The sequence below is a fragment of the Cucumis melo genome, chromosome 5 (assembly GCF_025177605.1).
Source record: "Cucumis melo cultivar AY chromosome 5, USDA_Cmelo_AY_1.0, whole genome shotgun sequence".
In the NCBI taxonomy this organism is placed as follows: Eukaryota; Viridiplantae; Streptophyta; class Magnoliopsida; order Cucurbitales; family Cucurbitaceae; genus Cucumis; species Cucumis melo.
Genome location: NC_066861.1, coordinates 28,561,299 through 28,581,264, shown reverse-complemented (window position 1 = coordinate 28,581,264; position 19,966 = coordinate 28,561,299). Strand labels below are relative to the sequence as shown.

The 19,966-nt window shown below is 34.4% G+C and overlaps 3 protein-coding genes across 3 annotated transcripts; 2 read left to right on the top strand and 1 right to left on the bottom strand.

Moving 5' to 3' along the window:
* The first annotated feature begins 900 nt into the window (after positions 1-900).
* LOC103496595 (leucine-rich repeat receptor-like protein kinase TDR) lies at positions 901-4,535 on the top strand. The gene is made up of 2 exons (XM_008458530.3): positions 901-3,972; positions 4,067-4,535. Exons 1-2 carry the CDS (start codon positions 1,419-1,421, stop codon positions 4,375-4,377), a joined length of 2,865 nt encoding a protein of 954 aa, XP_008456752.2. The 5' UTR covers positions 901-1,418; the 3' UTR covers positions 4,378-4,535.
* Positions 4,536-5,880: 1,345 nt separating this feature from the next.
* LOC103496605 (DNA replication licensing factor MCM5) lies at positions 5,881-11,346 on the top strand. The gene is made up of 18 exons (XM_008458541.3): positions 5,881-6,307; positions 6,404-6,547; positions 6,691-6,870; positions 6,960-7,058; positions 7,151-7,287; positions 7,378-7,483; positions 7,820-7,954; positions 8,030-8,107; positions 8,200-8,304; positions 8,454-8,545; positions 8,620-8,752; positions 8,844-8,939; positions 9,191-9,282; positions 9,383-9,473; positions 9,623-9,732; positions 10,601-10,730; positions 10,823-10,924; positions 11,141-11,346. The coding sequence occupies exons 1-18, from the start codon at positions 6,014-6,016 to the stop codon at positions 11,222-11,224; spliced, it is 2,208 nt and encodes a 735-aa protein (XP_008456763.2). The 5' UTR covers positions 5,881-6,013; the 3' UTR covers positions 11,225-11,346.
* Positions 11,347-12,810: 1,464 nt separating this feature from the next.
* On the bottom strand, positions 12,811-18,741 carry LOC103496614 (ATPase 8, plasma membrane-type). Its single transcript, XM_008458553.3, has 14 exons — positions 18,423-18,741; positions 17,652-17,870; positions 16,831-16,968; positions 16,424-16,738; positions 15,773-16,099; positions 15,564-15,683; positions 15,330-15,452; positions 15,151-15,255; positions 14,753-15,062; positions 14,139-14,653; positions 13,850-14,023; positions 13,576-13,758; positions 13,307-13,482; positions 12,811-13,186 (listed from the first exon to the last, which is right to left on the bottom strand). Exons 1-14 carry the CDS (start codon positions 18,468-18,470, stop codon positions 13,168-13,170), a joined length of 2,772 nt encoding a protein of 923 aa, XP_008456775.1. The 5' UTR covers positions 18,471-18,741; the 3' UTR covers positions 12,811-13,167.
* Positions 18,742-19,966: the final 1,225 nt, after the last annotated feature.

Below are 19,966 nucleotides of genomic sequence, written 5' to 3'. Positions count from 1 at the left end.
ATTAAATTTACTAATCCAATCACATAAATTTGCAACTTTAATTAAAAAGCAAACCAATGAAAAACAATGTAGTTAATACAAATATATATTTGTTATTAAGTAAAAACTTAGACTTTTCACCCATCAAGATGGGTTCATATTACCATTTCATAGAAATTTTATCCATATATAGTTAAATCATAGAATAATTATTGTAAACAATAAAATTGTTAAAAATATTTAAAAATATAACAAATTTTCAGATTCTATTCATAATATATACTGATAAAATTCTGTTAATATTTACCAGTAATAGATAGATATGGAATATCATTATATTTTTGTTGTTCCTAAATTATATTTCAAATATACAAAGTTCATTTTCACTCTTAAGCTTTGAATTTTATTCCAAATATACCATTTGCTAGGTTTTTTTTTCTAGAACTTCTAATGAATCATTTTTGTACGATTGAATTTTCTTTAGTACTAGTTTAAACTTCCGACTTATAAAAGAGAGAACTATGTTAATTATCGTTGAACTAAGCTCGCTTAATTTTATTAAACCCATCTTAAATAGAAGTGTATAAATCAAATTGCATCAAACCCATGTTAAAGATCTTACACTCCACATTCCCACCTCACCTAAAATTCAGCAAGAACTTGAACTTACATTACCTAAAGTGGACCAAGCAATTGAACTTTATTTTGTTTTCTTTCCCAATTTAAATAAACATTAAAAAAAAATCCCCAATATTTATGGGATTTCATGGGAATATTGTTCAAATTCCAACTCAAAATTTGTGATTATTATTATTGGATTCTCACCCCTAGTGAAAGAAAAAAAAAAAAAAAAGAGAGAAAGAAAGATGCTTTCAAATATGCAAAGCTTTATTCCAAAATGACCAACACCATCTTCATACAAAAACATTTCAAGGGACCCATCTTGTTCTTAAAAAGCAACTCCTTAATATTCCCATCCAATGTTTCACAAATTTAAATCGTAAATTTTGTTTCTGTAGTTTGGAAAATGTCAAACTTTTAGCTAAATATAACTGAAAATATTTATAAATATACAACAAAAATTTTACTTTTTTTATTAGACAAAGATTGTAAATTTTTTTATTTTATTTTGTTGCTTAAAACAGTTTATAAGATGAACGATTTTGTCAAATTATAGGAATAAGGAAAGCATGAGGATAAAGCTTTAATTTTTTTTTAAATAAATGAACAAATTTTGTAATTTAACTTTAAAATAATCATACACTCTGTAGTTTTTTTTCATTCATTTCCATCCTTTTTTATGGAGCTTTCTCCAGTCCCCATGCATTTGATTGCCCCATAAATCAAGCAAATGCAATTTATAGAAACTAGAACTTGTTTCTTTTCTGGGTTTTTCTCTTTTTCCCATTTCTCCTTTGTTATAGTTTGATTGAGTTTTAATGGGGGGTTTTAAATGCTTGTGCTTCTATCTTCTTGTGTTCTTGTTGTTTTGTGTAGCAGCTTCTTCCACTGATCGTTACTCCGAAGCACTTTTAAGCTTGAAATCTGAATTTCTTGATGATTTTGGGAGTTTGAGTGATTGGATTGTGGATTCTAGAGAAAACCCATTTGGGAAAATCCATGGATGTTCTTGGTCAGGAATCAAATGCGACAAGAATTCCACCATTGTTATTGGAATCGACCTTTCAATGAAGAGGCTTGGTGGGGAGATTTCTGGTGAGCAGTTTCATGTTTTTAAAGAACTTGTTGATCTTAACTTGAGTCACAATTATATATCTGGGAAACTTCCTGTTGGAATCTTCAATCTCACTAATCTAAGAAGTTTGGATATCAGTAGAAACAATTTTTCTGGTCATTTCCCTCTTGGAATTTCAAGTCTTCAAAACTTGGTTGTTCTCGATGCTTTTAGCAATAGTTTTGCTGGGTCATTGCCTGTTGATCTTTCTCAGCTTGAAAATCTCAAGTTTCTTAACTTTGCTGGGAGTTACTTCAAGGGACCAATCCCTTCAGAATATGGTTCTTTCAAAAAACTTGAGTTCATTCATCTTGCTGGGAATTTTCTTAGTGGAAACTTACCTCCTGAATTGGGTAAACTCAAAACTGTAACTCATATGGAGATTGGTTACAATAATTTCCAGGGTAATCTCCCATGGGAATTTGGTAACATGAGTAACCTTCAATATCTTGATATTGCAAGTGCAAATCTCTCTGGTTCAATTCCTAAAGAATTTGGTAATCTCACCAAGCTTGAGTCTCTTTTCCTTTTTAGAAACCAACTATCTGGGTTCTTACCTGATGAACTATGCAAAATCATCTCTCTTGTTAATTTAGATCTTTCTGATAACCATATTTCTGGTCCTATTCCAGAAAGCTTTTCTGAGTTGAGGAATCTTAGGTTGTTGAGTGTTATGTACAATGAAATGAGTGGTTCTGTTCCAAATGGCATCGGAGAGCTTCCTTCATTGGAGACTCTTCTTATATGGAGCAATCAGTTTTCTGGGTCACTCCCCAACAACTTAGGCAGCAACAAAAAACTCAAATGGGTTGATGTTTCCACAAACAATTTTGTGGGTGTTATCCCACCAGATATTTGCCAAGGAGGTTTACTTTTTAAGTTGATCCTGTTTTCAAATAAGTTTAGTGGTGGACTTTCCCCGTCTCTCTCTAATTGTTCTTCCCTCGTTCGATTACGGTTAGAGGATAATATGTTTTCTGGTGATATCTCTCTGAATTTTAATGATCTTGCTGATGTCTCATATATAGATCTCTCTAGAAACAATTTTAGTGGAGGAGTTCCTTCAGATATAAACAAAGCATCCAACCTTCAATACTTGAATATCTCTCATAACCCACAACTAGGAGGTGTTTTTCCTGTAGAAACATGGATTTCACCTCTTCAAAACTTTTCAGCTTCTGATTGTGGTATTAGAGGAGAACTTCCCAAGTTTCAGGTTTGTAAATCCATTTCTACCATTGAATTGAATAATAACAAACTATCAGGAAAGATCCCAGAAAGCATTGCAAATTGCCAGGCTCTTGTAAGGATGGATTTATCTTACAACAATCTATCAGGTCATATACCTGAAGAACTTGCTCACCTTCCTTCTATCAGCATCCTCGATTTATCTCACAATGGTTTCAATGGAACGATACCTGATAAGTTCAAGGATTCGTCGAGCTTGCTTTTACTAAATGTGTCTTACAATGATATCTCTGGTTCGATCCCGGAAAAAGAAGTGTTTCGATCAATGGGCAGGAGTGCATTTACTGGAAATTCAAAGCTATGTGGAGCACCTTTGAGACCATGTTCAGGTTCATTGGCTATGATTGGAGGCAAAGGGATGGGGAAGTTTATACTCATCCTGATACTGTGTTCAGGTCTTGCTATAATCTCGGTGATATCGATTTTGTGGATTTTCTTCGTCCGAAGAGGTAGCAAAGGTAAATGGAAGATGGTGTCGTTTACTGGACTTCCCCCATTCACAGCTAATGATATTCTCAGGAGTTTTGACTCTACGGAATCTAAGGAAGCAATATTGCCATTGTCTGCTTCGATTTTCAAAGCAGTATTGCCGACTGGAATCACAGTGTCGATAAAGAAGATAGATTGGGAAGCAAAAAGAATGAAGACGATATCGGAATTTATAACTCAATTAGGTAGTTTGAGGCACAAGAATTTGGTCAGATTGCTGGGGTTCTGCTACAACAAACAAATGGTTTATCTTTTGTATGATTACTTGCCCAATGGAAATCTAGCAGAGAAAATTTCAATGAAAAGGGAATGGCCAACTAAACTCAAACTCATTATAGGCATAGCAAGAGGAATTCACTTTCTTCACCATGATTGTTCGCCTGCAATTCCCCATGGAGACTTGAAGCCAAATAACATCATTTTCGATGAAAACATGGAACCCCGCCTGGCTGAATTCGGACTTCGATTCCTACAACAACTAAATGAAGATACTCTTCCCCTGTCGTCTACAACAAAAGGAGGTACACTTAACACTTTTCTTCTCTACATTTCATGAAACACAAACATTTTCCAAAGTGTAGTTTTACTATTCTGATTTGTTCTCATATTGGACAGATAAATTCAATAATGCAACAGAGGAGGAGCTGTGGATGGACGTTCATAGTTTTGGGGAGATCATCCTGGAAGTTATAAGCAATGGTCGGTTGACGACGGCTGGATCGAGCACACAAAACAAGGCAAGAGATCTTCTGTTAAGAGAAATATACAAAGAAAATTGTATTAGCTCTCCCAATTCATCACAAGAGGATATAGAACAAGTTCTTGATCTAGCTTTGTTATGCACAAGGAGCAGGCCATCCAACAGACCATCCATGGAAGATATCTTAAAGCTGTTATCAGATATAAAACCAGAGGTAAAATCATAAGACTTTGAAGGAGAAAGTTGTTTGTAGTTTTGGTTTCAACATCATTTTTACCCCCAAAAGAAAAAAGGAACAATATAGATTGTATGATTGTAAGTTTGTAAGTATTAATTTTATACAATTTTCTGTGCAATATTATATTGTTTCCACTATTTTGGTAATGTTTTTTTGGTGTATACTATTTATCTTAATGTCTTGTCTATTCTAAATATACTTCTTTAATCGCTCTAATTTGAGTTCTTCTTTGAGCCTATTCATAATTTCTGCTCTATTTGATAATGATTTCATTCCTAGTTCTTTAGTTTTTTATTTTCCATTATCTGCAGAATTAAAATTTATCAATGTGAAAGTGTGATTGAAAAATGTTAAAACATAATAAATTAAATGGAGACTTTGTATACAATCAGACCAAATTGGTAGAACACTTTAAACTTTTATTTTTCCATCGATTATTGTTATTATTATTATTTTGATCAACAACTAAAACATATATTTAAAATACTTTAAAAAATTGGAAAATGTTCGAAAATAAAACATTACATCTCATAGGAAAATCAAATAATGAATTCTGTTTTTTAGTGATTTTGTTCTATAAAATCTAAATAGTTTGTTAAATTTTTTTTATTTTTTAAAAAAATTTCGATAATATTTTATAATCTTATTCATTTCATTTCAATTACTAGTTTATTAACCAGAAAGGTTTTATATTTAATTTTTAAACTTTCAAAATTATAGTTTTAGAAAAAGTTCATGGTTTTTATTATATAGAAAAAATATATAAACTTATATCTATTAAGTTAATTAATTTTTTTAAAGGGTGAATTTATATATTAGACTACAAAACTATGCATACATAGTTTATAGATTAAATAAATACAAATCTTTTAACTAAAGGGATTAAACTTATAATTTAATGTTTTTATTTCTACTCAAAAGATGTTAAAATACTATATTGGTTTTCCTTCTTTAATTTTGGGTTACGTACTTTTAATAAATTTTAAATTTAATTTAAGTTAATTTTTATCAAAGTAAAGAAATATAATAGAAAATACTCTTCTTTTTTTTAAGAACCAACGAACTAACAATCAAAATTATATCTATAGAAATTGTTTCAAATGATAAAATTGTTGAATATATTTATAAATAAAATTTCAAAATTTACCAAATTTGAGATATTGCTAGACTCACTAATAAACTTGTATTAATATTTGTAAATGTTACTAATGAACAACAATAAAAGTCTATCGATACTTATGATTACCATATTCTAAAATTTGAATATATCTGTGTAAGTATTTTGATTCAATTTAATTGTTCAATTACTATTGAGAAAATTACCGATTAGTATTTTACCAAAAAAGAAAAAGAAAGAAAAGAGAAAGAAAAGAAGGAATAATAAAATGGTATTTTAATAGAAAGGAAGGAGGAGCCAAACCACGCGCGTCGATTGGCGCGTGGCTTACAAGCAGGGATAAACCAATTTCCCTCCAAATCCATTATTCCCGCCAAAACTACACTCGGTAATAAGCCTCCGCCTCCATTTCCAAGCACCGAACCAAAAACCTCAAACCTCCGTCGAGAGAGAGAACGAGAGAAAGAAGGGTTTCAAGAGGAGGAGCCCTAATTTACACACACAGAGATGTCGGGCTGGGATGAAGGAGGAATCTACTACAGTGACCAAGCACAATCCCTTGGTGACGGAACCGGCATCGGCCGAAGCGGAGATGCCGACGACAAGGCCACTCATCACTCCGTCCTTCGCAAATTCAAGGAGTTCATTCGTGGGTTTGAAGCCGACAAGAATGTTTTCCCTTATAGAGAAAGCCTTCTCCATAATCCCAAGTTTCTTCGCGTTGATATGGAGGATGTTAACGCTTTTGACTCCGATCTTCCGGCAAAGCTTCGATCTGCTCCTGCTGATTTCTTGCCCTTGGTATGGTGGATTTATTGGATCTAGTTCTTGATTGTTGGTTGTTAGGGTTTATGAGGTATTGATTGATTTGTTTTTGTTATTTCCCTCTTTTGGTAGTTTGAGACTGCTGCTGGGGAGGTTTTAATGAATCTGAAGACGAAGGTGGCTGGTGAGACTGGAGAAATGGTGGAGCCAGTGCCTGGTGATGTTCAAATTCTGCTAACGTCGAAGGAGGATCCGGTTTCAATGCGGTCCCTTGGGGTTGGTGAATTTTATCTGTCTGTTGTATTGAAACAGAACTAGAGCATGAAAGAACTAATGAAAATGGAAGTTTTTAGCTTCAATTATAGGCTAATATGTATTAGTACTTTTCGGTGCTGAATATTTTCTACATTCATATGCAGGCACAGTACATTTCGAAACTTGTTAAAATATCTGGAATCACAATAGCTGCGTCAAGGACCAAGGCAAAGGCAACATATGTGACCTTGATTTGTAAAAACTGTAGAAGTACAACACGAGTTCCGTGTCGGCCAGGACTTGGAGGGGCAATTGTCCCTCGATCATGTACTCATGTTCCTCAGGTATACCCCTTACTATCATTTTCTTTGAATTAGTTAGGTTATGTTAGTTCTTTTAACTAAAAATTTTATGTGGTTTGAAATTCGTGTAGCCTGGAGAAGAACCATGCCCACTAGATCCCTGGATTGTGGTTCCTGACAAGAGCATGTATGTTGATCAACAGACTCTAAAACTTCAGGAAAACCCAGAAGTAAGGATTTCATTGTAACGAATTATGGTCAAGATTAGTTTTTCATGTAGCTTATATACAACAAGTGACGATATTTCTTCTGGATAATGAAGGACGTCCCAACTGGGGAACTTCCTAGGAACATGCTTCTATCAGTAGATCGTCATCTTGTTCAAACAATTGTCCCAGGCACTAGATTGACCATCATGGGGATATACAGTATCTACCAAGCTTCCAATTCTTCTACATCGTGAGAACCACCATTCTTTGATGTATATGAATGACCATTGCCTTTTCCTAGTCTTTCTTGTGACTGATTTTTCAGAACTTAACTTTGCAGTCACAAAGGGGCAGTTGCAATCAGACAGCCTTATATCAGGGTTGTAGGCATTGAAGAATGTAATGAAACTAACTCCCGGGGACCTGCATCCTTCACAACCGAAGATGTAAGTGGTACAATTATCGTTGGAAAATTTGATCGAATGCTACCATCTTGTACACGATATTAGTGCTCATGCTCATACAGGCAATATGTTTAAAGAGGCACACTGATGAAATGTAATATATAGTTAATTTTTCTGCCACCAAACAACTGTTCGATTTTTCCATTTAATTATGTCAAAGTATCTTGAATTTGTCTTCAGCGAGGTTCCCAGGTTCTCGATAGATTTCCTCAAAGTTGGATATTAACAGCACGTCCTTTCAATTTATGTTCATCTAATCAATATTGACGAGGCAAGTCTCATTTTTCTAATGGATAAACATGGTGGAAAAATTCGCAGATAGAAGAGTTCAAAAAATTTGCAGCAGAGCCTGATGTCTATAAAAGCATATGTTCAAAGATTGCTCCCTCTATATTTGGTCACGATGATGTGAAGAAGGCCGTGGCTTGTCTTCTATTTGGAGGATCCAGGAAGGTATGTCATGGACTATATTGTTTAACTTCAGTTATTAACTGGATTCTATTAATGCTCAAACTTTTTGTCGAGCAGAATTTGCCAGATGGGGTTAAGTTGAGAGGTGACATAAATGTATTACTCTTGGGGGACCCGTCTACAGCAAAATCCCAGGTTGATATAACATGAAACACTACTATAGTATGTCACTTGTTGTAACCCATATTCCCTTGTATTAATACAAATCCACAAATTGCCCTACCCAGTTTCTCAAGTTTGTTGAGAAGACAGCTCCAGTTGCTGTTTATACTTCTGGAAAAGGTTCATCAGCTGCTGGTCTTACAGCTTCAGTGATACGAGATAGCAGCTCTGTGAGTGCTCAATTTTATTTTGCTTTCTGCTTATATTGTTTTAGAGTTTGGTTTTGCATTGTTTCCTATAAATAATTGCAATAAATGTGTGTGTTTTTATTCAATTCCATAAGCTGCCTTATTTTTTTTCACTTGTTTGTGCAATCCAGCGAGAGTTTTATCTTGAAGGAGGTGCAATGGTTTTGGCTGATGGAGGTGTTGTCTGCATTGATGAGTTTGACAAAATGAGATCAGAGGATAGGTAACCTAAAAGGATTTTTTGTTATATCCATCTAAGTTTCTTGATTAATTTTGAAATCCTCATTCTGCTTTTAGAGTTGCTATTCATGAAGCCATGGAACAACAAACAATATCAATTGCTAAAGCAGGAATAACAACGGTTCTTAATTCCAGAACGTCAGTGCTTGCTGCTGCTAATCCTCCATCAGGACGCTATGATGATCTTAAGGTCTTTATTATATTCATAGTCTACAATTTCCCCTTTATAGGTTTCTTAGTGGCCTAGCTTAATATGCTGTGTTTGTTTACCTGCATTGCAGACAGCACAGGATAACATCGATTTACAGACAACAATTCTCTCCAGATTTGATCTGATCTTTATCGTTAAAGATATAAGAATGTACAGTCAAGATAAGGTAACTATAAGGCTTGCTTGAAATGCCATTTCCCACTTTCATGCATGGACTTGGGCTTGCCTCTTTTTGCTCGAGTTCTTGTCAACTTAAGAAACAACCACATCATGGAGTCTTTGGTAGGATAGGTTGTCAATTTTATCCCTTAAGCACGTTTAATTCTTTATCAATAAGTTCCATTGAAATCGGAACACTTTTAAGTTATAGTATCAGGCTACTCTTTGCTAATGGCAGTGGCTTTATAACAACTACAGATTATAGCAAGCCACATAATAAAAGTCCATGCGTCTGCTGGTGCAACCTTGGGTGAAAATAGAGCTTCCAAAGAAGAGAATTGGCTAAAGAGGTGAGGGAAGTTACAGAGAGAAAGTAGTCGTTTATATTTTATTTTGCTTGCTTTTACAATCCTTGTGGTTGCTCAACTGTCTGCATTGCAATTTTGGTAGGTATATTCAATATTGTCGAACTCAATGTTATCCCCGTTTGTCAGAATCTGCATCTACAATGCTACAGAATAACTATGTTAAAATCAGACAGGTATGTTTGAGCATAGATATATTTCATTTTTTAAATTAGATTTGCACATGAAACTTGAACTTTGAATGCTTAATCCTCCAGCCATGAAATTTTGCCTCAACAATAGTTTTGTTTTGTTAAGATATATGCTTAATCGTCCCTCATTGTAGGACATGAGACAACAAGCAAATGAAACAGGGGAGGCTGCTGCAATTCCTATCACAGTAAGGCAGCTGGAAGCTATTGTAAGATTAAGCGAGGCACTTGCAAAAATGAAGTTGTAAGTATTTGTATCACTTAAGGCCAACTTTTTCTCATATCCTCTTGTTTCTGAATTTTGCCTACTTAAGAATGAAGGGTGGACAACATAAAAGTGAGCGTGATTTAAATCGTATAAATTTCTTTCATGTGGGAGCTCGTTATAATGTCAAGGAGTGAGGAATTTTTGTCAGTCATGAATTCAAGAGGTAGCTTGTAGTGTAGACAAACTTTTATGGGAGATGCACAAAGTTTCTTGCTTAATCATCAGTGCTGTAGTTTTCTATGGATTAAGAGCATAAGTTTTGAACTTGAATTAATATAGATCTGAAATGGTTGGACTCGTTGAATTTAATTCCTCGTAAATTGCAGTCCTCATTACTGAAAGTAGGTTTTGGTTGTGTTTTCACACGTGAATGAAGTTTATAACTTGTTACGGATTTGCATTTGGCGTTGGATACTAAGAAGCTAATTTTACAACTGATTATGCAATGAAAACAAAAATGATTTAAGTGTGGTTTTCGTCATTACGTTTTACATTCTAATGTTATCATCCAAATGAAAGTTGGTTCCAGATATTTTTATTTTAGCCACTTAGTTGTAGAAAAAAACTAGATTGATTTTGAGTTATTTTTATTGACTAACTTGAAGTCCAAGGCTTAGGCTTAGCTATTGAGCTAACTAATGAATTCTGATTAATCACTAACGAATAAAAATTTGGGTTTGTTATGAATATTTTAGATATAAATTTTCCATTCTTAGCATCTTTTGAACTATTTTGCGTGAACTGTCCTTATATTGCAGATTTTCTACGTTTTCCCCAGATCACCCCCCTTCGCTTCGATTGGACCTAACAATTCTTTTTACCTTCATCAATATAATGATATCAGGTCCCATGTTGCCACTGAGGAAAATGTGCAGGAAGCTATTAGACTTTTTACCGTATCAACGATGGACGCAGCACGCTCTGGGATTCATCAGCAAGTAAATCTGACTCCTGAGATTGCCAATGAAATAAAGGTTGGTCCAATACACAACCACAACACTGATTCTCCTTTCCTTGTAATTTCACCAGCTATTCTAATTACTTTTTGTCATCCCCCCATAAACAGCAAGCGGAAACTCAGATAAAGAGAAGAATAGGAATTGGCAATCACATATCTGAGAGAAGACTGATTGACGAGCTTGCCAAAATGGGGATGAACGAGTCAATTGTAAGCCCCTCTGAACCAAACGAACATTACAATTCTTAGCATTAGACACTTGCTTGCACTAAAAAGCTTAGTAAATAGTCACAAGGCACCTTTTGAATTCAGTAGATAGAAGAAACTATCATTGAGATAAAAGACGAGGAATAAAGAAAAGTTGTATGTACTCAGAATTCCAACTTATTCATCATCCGATTATGATGCTATAAATGTTTTGGACAGGTGAGAAGAGCTCTGATTATCATGCACCAGAGAGACGAAGTTGAATATAAAAGAGAAAGGCGTGTAATTTTCCGCAAGGCATAATCATGATAAGTTAATTTTCTTCCTTATATTGTGCCCTTTTGCATTGACATGACACTATACTTCTGACCTTATGTATTTGTAGCAAATGATATTTTTTATTATAAAACAGAAACATCAGTAAAGTGGCATTTTTATCTTCTCAACTCCCTCAATTACAAAACCTCCTAAGCTAGAACTTAGAAAGAGAGAATACTAGTGTTGTCATTTCGTAAAGATCAAGAATCCAAGATGGAGTACTTTTCTGTGCTACCTCAATTGTTATTATTTTGCCCAAAGGAGAGGCACCTCAAGTTTATTTCTAGTTGAAAATAGCCAGATGGTCGTATAAGCTTCTTCCTTTGGAGTGAATGTAGTACATATACCCCTTCAACTAAAATAGATAATAGTATGAGCTATGTAATAATACGACCTTTCCTTTGGGTTCAAATATATGAGGGGAGTAATTTGAACCTCGCTTTAACTTGTAAGAAGATATACACTTCAAGTAGTTGAGCTATGCTTGTATTAAAAAAAATAAAATTGATCGCTCAAACACTACGTAGCAGTATAAAAAATTTTGACTGGATATTAAGTGAATATAAAATATATTGGTAGTATTGAAAATTATCTACATTTTCCAATCATACTTTCGAGCTCTCAACTTTCAAGTGAAATAAATATAAAAACTGGGCCTTTTGTTGTAACTTGTTCTAAAATTTGTTAGGTTAATTGTCTTTTTTTTTTACCAAGATCATCAACGGATGACATGATATTGTTCACTTTGAACATGAACTCTTGTGACTTTACCTTTGGTTTTACAAAAGATTTTATACCATTAGAGACAATTATCATCTTTTATATCACTAATCATTTATCTAACTAATTTGACACTTAATTGTATTTTCAACAATCTTTCCTATGAACAAAGGATCGATGAGTTTCTCCTAAAATAGCCATCTCTTTGAATTACACCTAAGCACACTACTTGTGTCTAAAGGCTCAACCACATAATTGCCATTTATATGAATTACATCGACCACAGATGAATACTAGCACGACTATATCTGTGGAGCCTCTACACTTTTTTATTCAGCATCAGAGGTTTATACCAACATGGTTAAAATAGGGAATGTCTCTTGTAACACTTACGAGAGATTGGTCATAGCTCAATCGTTAAACTGACAAAAGTAATGATTTTGTCAAGTAAGCAATAAGGGAAAAGAATTATTATGAAATTGGCATATTTTGTGGAAAGAAATAAAATGGAGTCTAAGATAGCATCTTTAAAAAAAAAAACAATCTTCTAAACATAGTGATTTAATAGAAACTTTAAACAAATTTCATGGAATAATACTTTTACTTTGTTCCAAAACATTTTTTTAGCACCGAAACTCTATCCAATCCAAAAAATTCTAGTATAACGAGAATGTTATACATTTTAACTTTTTGTTCAAATTATGTATTTTGGTTTCATAAATAATAATATTATTAAATTTCATATAAGTGTCAATGAGTTCTACTCTTTTTTTTAAAATATGCCGACGTGATATACGATAAATGACTCATAATATCGAAGTTTCTTCCCAAATTCATTGAAATCAAATCACTTCACACAAAAAATTCACTATTATATAAATTAATGTTTGAATTCCCTAAACATTCCTAGAATTACATATATTCCATATGCCTTTCTTTTCTTTTCTATATATATTTGTTGTAACTTCGCTTAAACAAAAAAAAAAAAAAAAAAACAGAAAAGAAAATAAGAAAGGAAACAACGAATCTGTTTCTTTTGCATCCATCTTTATGATCTATGTAAGAGAGAGAGAGAGAGTGAGAGAGTGAGAAGAAAAAAAGAAGGGTGTTCCTAAAGAATCAACTATATCCATCTTTCTTGATAGTCTCCTGAGAAAGTCTATTCAAACTAAACTTCTCTGACCCTCCAAAATCTCTGCTTTTCTTAATCATACATTCTGACTCATCCTGTAAGAAACACAAAGTTTTGTTTCATAAATATATGTATATTTGTTTTGATTAAAACTTTGGTTAATCAAATGATTTGTTAGAAGATCATGTTTTGATCATTTCTTAATTTGTATTTACCTGGCAACTTCAGCTCTTCTCTTTGCTTGTTCTGCTATCTCGGAAAGCTCCCGGTAGCTACTTGTGTCACTAAATAGCGCTTCCGGTTTTTGTAAGCCGTGTAGTGTACGTTGTGCTAATGCCCATTGTGCCTCCCTTTCTCCTTTTCCATAATCCTTCTTAGTTGTGAATGCAGTCTAGTAAAGAAAGGCATGAGTTGAAGAGTAAGACTATAGAGACAAGTAATTCGTGGTTTCGAGATTTTCGAATCAGATGAAACTTTGACAAACCTTGTTTTGAAGCATATTATCCCAGGCCTTCCCACTCAATGCATAGCGGATAATGAACTTGAGTACATCAAGAGGGAGGTATGTGATGATGCTGTAAATCCAGATCACTCCTGCCCATCCCCAACCAATGCCGTGAATCCTAGCAAAGTCCCATTCGGCATACACAGCGATGACAGTTGCCAACTGACATAATCACAATAAATGCTTTAAGATCTCATATGTGAATCATATCGTAATTGGAAGTTGCAGGATGGGGAAAGAAAACACCACTCACAAGCTGAGCTATTAGGAAGGCTCCAACTAGCAAAAGACCGGGGCGTTCTACAAAGGACCAACTCCTCGATCGTGTCACAAAGATGAGGGCTTGGCTAATGATGCTCACTTGGAGGTAAAGAGCAGAGTTAAGCTCAGCTAGATTTTCATTGATGTGCTTCACCCCAAATGTTTTCTAGAAATGAGAGAAAATTAAGTATTGAATCTAGGAGAGAGAGTGTATTTCAAATATTTTGTTTTCTATATATTCTTGTCTTATGGAATTTAGAATTGTGTTCTTGTTTTCTTACTGGAAAAAAATCAGTCTGATATGCTAGCCAAAAGAAGACCACAGTCATGACAGCCATGTATGTTCCGAGAACAACACCGGTGGCAAAAATTTCGTTTAGCTTCCATGAATCAGGCACAGGAGATGGCTTCACCCTATCCTTGGAGATGGTCATGATGGTTCCATCATTCAAGATGGCAATAATCAAGACCATGAAAGGTGAGAAGTCAAACTTCCATAATAGAGCTACAAGCAAGAAACCTAACACGATTCGAATCGTGATGGAAACTGCATAGATTGTGTAGTTTTTCATCCTTTGAAAAATGGCTCTACTTGTTAGAACTGCACTCACGATCACGCTTAGACCTGGTTCTGTTAAAACAATATCTGATGCACTCCTTGCTGCATCTGTTGCATCAGCTACAGCAATTCCAATGTCAGCCTTCTTGAGTGCAGGGGCATCGTTGACGCCATCACCGGTCATCCCACAAATGTGCTTCCTCTCTTGGAGCTTTTTCACAATCTCATACTTGTGTTCTGCAAATCCAAACTTTATAAGAACATGAAATCCCTTTTCCTAATGAGGATGAAATGATACATTGATTTCCTATATTTTGTGTTTGAATAAGCTATTACCTGGGAAGACACCAGCAAAACCATCCGCCTTCTCAATAAGTTCTTCAACAGGAATGCTAGCAATTGCTTCATCCTTGCTTTGACCAAGTAAGGAAGATGATGGATACATATTGGTTCCCATACCGAGCCTGCGACCAGTTTCTTTTCCAATGGCCAATTGATCTCCAGTGATCATCTTAACATTTACCCCAAGTTCGAGTGCCCGACGAATAGTCTCTGCACTATCATGCCTTGGAGGATCAAAGAGGGGCAACAAGCCCACAAAGTCCCATGGTTCTCCACTACTCTCCTTAGTCTTCTCTAGAACCGTCTAAAATAAAGATGAAGTTCATAGCTTTAGTATTTCTTATTCCATAGCAATATTCATCCATAAGTGTTACACAAACATGACAGCTTACCTGGCGTGCGACAGCTAGAGAACGAAGACCACGGTCTGCATAATTGCTGATAATATTATGAGCTTTCTTCCTTCTTTCCCCTTTGAGGTCACAAAGGTCGATGATCTGATTGACCAGAAAGCAAGTTAATCAATATATTCAAAACTTGGCAAAAAACGACAATGAATCAAATTCATTACCTGTTCGGGAGCACCCTTGCTGCTTCTGTGCCAGTTTCCATTACTATCAATATAGGTGATAGCAGTGCGCTTCTCAACAGGATTGAAAGGCAAGAAATGTACCTCAGTGATCCCTGATCTTGCCTAAATCCCCCATGTAATAAAAGCCACCACTTCAAGTTAACTTATAAATCATATATAGGATAAGAATTAATTGGTACGAAACAATGAATGCTAGATAAAGATATGATTTACCTCTTTAGGATCACCCAACATCCCGACAATCGAAGCATCAATGGCATCCTGGTTCTCCACTCTTGAAGCTCTTGCAGCCAATAGAAGTAATGTGTCTGCATCAGTATTCTTTGAAAATACCTGTTTCCAAATTCTAGCTATGATAAAAAAATTTATTCGAAAAGCATTGAAAATTTATCTCGAAAACTATAGTAAATTTTTGTTCTTACTTCAATCAAACTTTTGTCCACCGTCAGCTTGTTGAGGGTGAGAGTTCCAGTTTTGTCACTGCAAAGTACATCCATTCCTGCCATTTCTTCAATGGCTGTCATTCTTTTGGTGATAGCACCTTGCTCCGCTAGACGGTGAGAACCAATAGCCATGGTCACTGACAATACAGTCGGCATGGCAATTGGAATGCCACCAATGAGAAGAACCAGCAAGTTATCAATTCCCTCTCTGTATGCCCTATTTTGGATTGGGTACATCACTAAGATCTCAATGAGCATCCCAATAGCAATGGAGCAAATGCAAAAGTTACCAATGGCTGTCAATACCTGATTGATTAAACAAACAACCCATCCATGTTGGCTTCCCAAAAATGTTCAAAAGGTAACAATAGGTTGATTATAGAATTGAGCAAAAAAGTAAAACTAAAAAAAATATACAATCCCAAAACATCCAAAATATTAGCAAATATAACACAATGCAAAGAAATTTATAGACATAGCAAAATTTATAATCCACTCTCAGAGTCCATCAATGAAAGTGTCTACCATTGGGCTATATATGCAACTTTTTAAAAATATTGCTACGCACTTAATTATTAGTTCTAAAAGTGTTACCTATTGCAATTATCCAAAAATATATAACATCTTCACCTTTTGGAAATGACCAACTTGGTTGGTGCTATCAACAAGATGAGCTGCCTTGCCAAAAAAGGTATGGACACCAGTGGCAATAACAATAGCCTCAATTTCTCCTTGTTTACAAGTCGAGCCAGAGAAAACCTCATCGCCTGGGTTCTTAGTAACTGGCAAAGATTCGCCAGTGAGAGCGGATTGATCGATCTTAAGAGGATCTCCTTCCAAGAGTCTTGCATCAGCAGGGACAATATCTCCCAACTTAATACTGATTAAGTCTCCTGGTACTAAAATAGCTGCCTCTTCCTCACTCCATTTTCCATCTCTCAAAACCTACAAATCTCCATCCAAATAAGTCTATCTCACCACATATGTATATGTATATATAGCGGAAAGAAATGACCAAAGATAGGGAAAACACATACCTTGGTTTTGGGAGCAAGTCCTGCCATTAGAGCAGCAGCTGCATTTCCTGCATTGTTCTCTTCAATAAAACTAATCGTGGAGTTGATAATGAGTAACACCACTATTCCAACAAAATCTTGCCAGTCTGGAGGCTTTCCCTACATTGTTAGAACATGTCAGGTCAACATACTGACGCGAAAGAGGAAACTAAGAAGCACAAACACTTAAGTTTGAGTAACTTGTCCGAGCAACAACTTTGATGCATTCTAACACCACAGACACATGTCTAATTAGAGTCAGACACTAATCGTAGGAAGTAACTATAACTATAAGTCCAACATTTGTTAGAGACATATATCAAACATTTGCTAAACATAATAAGTCAAGGCAAATAGTTAAGTAAAATGGAATATAATAATAGTTGTCTTGTGTACAACATCGATCAAACTCATTTTTTTAGATATCAAGCCCAAACTATTTGTAGATATAACACAATACCAAATTTGCAAATTATATAATAAAATTTAGATCAAGTTATCAGAGTCAATCAATGATAAACCATATCGTTAATAATAGTTTATTAACAATAGAGGCTATCACTAATAGAAGTCTATCAACGATATAATTTATCGCTAATGGATTTTGCTACATTGGCTATCATTTTAAAATATTGCTATACAGTTGATTATCAGCCGTTGAAGTATTTCTACTCAGTTGCAATTACTCTATTTTGTTTGTATCTTAGATTTAGAAAGAAGCGTGTCACGATGTCCGAGTCTCACATGTATGTATTGATGCTACTTAGAGAGGCGAAAGGCGAGGGAAAGAGAGAAAATAGTACCCCTCCATTGGCCAAGACAATAGCCATGATAGCAGCACACTCCATGACCCATGAAAGGGGATTCCACATGAACCCTAAAAACTTGAGGAATTTGCTCTCTTTTTTCTCTTCAAGTTTGTTAGGGCCAAAGATTTGAAGTCTTTTTTCTCCTTCATCAGATGACAAACCATTTCTATTGCATTTCAGTTGCTCAAATACCTCTTCAATTGGAATCCTCTCCTACAAAAAGAAAAAAAAAAAAGAGATTTCATATTGAGATGTATGCTTGTTTTCTCTTGTAACTTACTTTAGTTTTCAATTTCTTTTAGAAAAATGTTTGAAGTTTAGTCAAATTTGAAAAAAAAATCAAGTTTCTTACTCACGTTTGTTAGCTATTTAGTTTTTTGTTTTTTATTTTTAAAAATTGAATTTATAAACAATACTCGTAATTATTGATTTCTTGGTTTGAAAATCTTGTTCTTTTTTTTCCTTTTTAAAATTTAGCTACGAATTCAAATTTTTAGTTATGAATAATGAAGAAAACAATGACGAAGAATAGAAAACAATCGCAAATTTCAAAAAAAAAAAAAAAAAAACTAAACAATTGTGTCAAACATGACCTTAATTATAAAAACAACTTTTCTTTTATTTCAAAATTTGCCTTGAATTTTAAAAACATAAATATTAAGGCAAAATGTGGAAGTAATGTTGACATACGTACACATAATTTCTAGAAACTATAAACAAAAAGCCAAACAGTTTTGAAACGAGACCTAAATGTATTCGACTTACCAGATCAACATTCTCGTTTCTAACATCTTCCAATGAAATATTAGCCATGTTTATGACACCAAAATCCAATTAAACACACATACACACACACTCTCTCCTCTTTCTTTAGACTTTTCCTTCTCTCTCCATTAGGTTTTTTTTTTTTTAAGAAAAAGAGGAAATACAAGTAAAATGATGAAATGGGATTGATGCTTTGGAAAAAGATGTGTTTGCAAAGTGCTTCTTCAAAATTATGGTTTTTATAGGAAAGTTAAGACACTTGTGAAAAATGAAGAGAAAGAAAAGCCAAAGGAAATGAAAGCCAATGAAAGGCATGAAATTCCGGAGATTGTCAAGACATTGACAGCTCCAAAATGCCCTTTTAACTCACAAATTCATTTTTTTTAAAAAAAAGAAGAGTTTAATTACTAACCATCCATACATTAGAAAGAGCTATTTTAGCTCTCTAAAAGAAATTCTAGGGCTTGAAATTTGGAGGTTCCAATCTCTCCTTTATCCACATTTGTCTTTGTAAAAAAGAATTTATTAGTAATATTATTTATAGTTTCTGGTCGTGACCAAAAAAACAAGAAATAGGTACTTCTTTTTTAGTATATCTTTTTAACTGTCCATGTTAATTGAGCTATACTTGCTTTGTAAGAATAGTTGTTGTTTACCAAAATATTTAATGGAAATTAGTGTATATAAAATATATCTAATTGATCTTTGAACTTTCAATTTTATCTTATATAAGAAAAGCCTAGAGAGAGAAATTGTTTCCTTTTTTTTATTGGATTTTGGTGTCATAATTAACTTAAGTCAGTTAAATCAAGAGAAACTATTGTAAAAGACAAAAGTACCGTTGAAAACATTTACAAAATATAGTAAATTTTTTTATTTTGTCGTCGATAAAACATTGATAAACTTGTCTACCAATGCATTGATAAACATTGATAAGCATGAGTGCAGTTATCTGACACATGACCTAGAATTAGCAGCTATAGTGTTAGCTTTGAAGATTTGGAAACATCACCTATTCAATGAGAAATGTCATATTTTCACCGATCATAAGAGCCTGAGATATATCTTTGATCAGAAGGAGCTAAATCTAAGACAAAGGCAATGAATTGAGTTGATCAAAGACTATGACTATACTATCGAGTATCACCTAGGTAAAGCGAGCGTAGTATGGATGCTTTGAGTAGAAAGTCAAGACTTCCAAAGAATGCTTAAAAGGTGTTCGAGTAGCTCTGTTGAATGAGTTGAAGAGTGTCAGAGCAATAGTAACTGCAGAGAGTTCAGGAAGTTTGCTAGCATAATTCCAGGGTTAGATCTTCTTTATTGACTGAGATTGTGAAAAGACAGACATAAGATACAAATATGTAGAAGTTACTTGAGAAGTCTAAGCAAGACTTAGAGGCAGAGTTAGAGCTAAGACCAGATGGGGCCATACTTAAGCTGGAAAGATTATGTGTTCTGAATAATTATAGTGTTTAGATGCTATCATAGAAAAAGCGCATAGTCCAAGTGTCAGGCCTCGCCCCAAGATCACTTCCACCCAACCA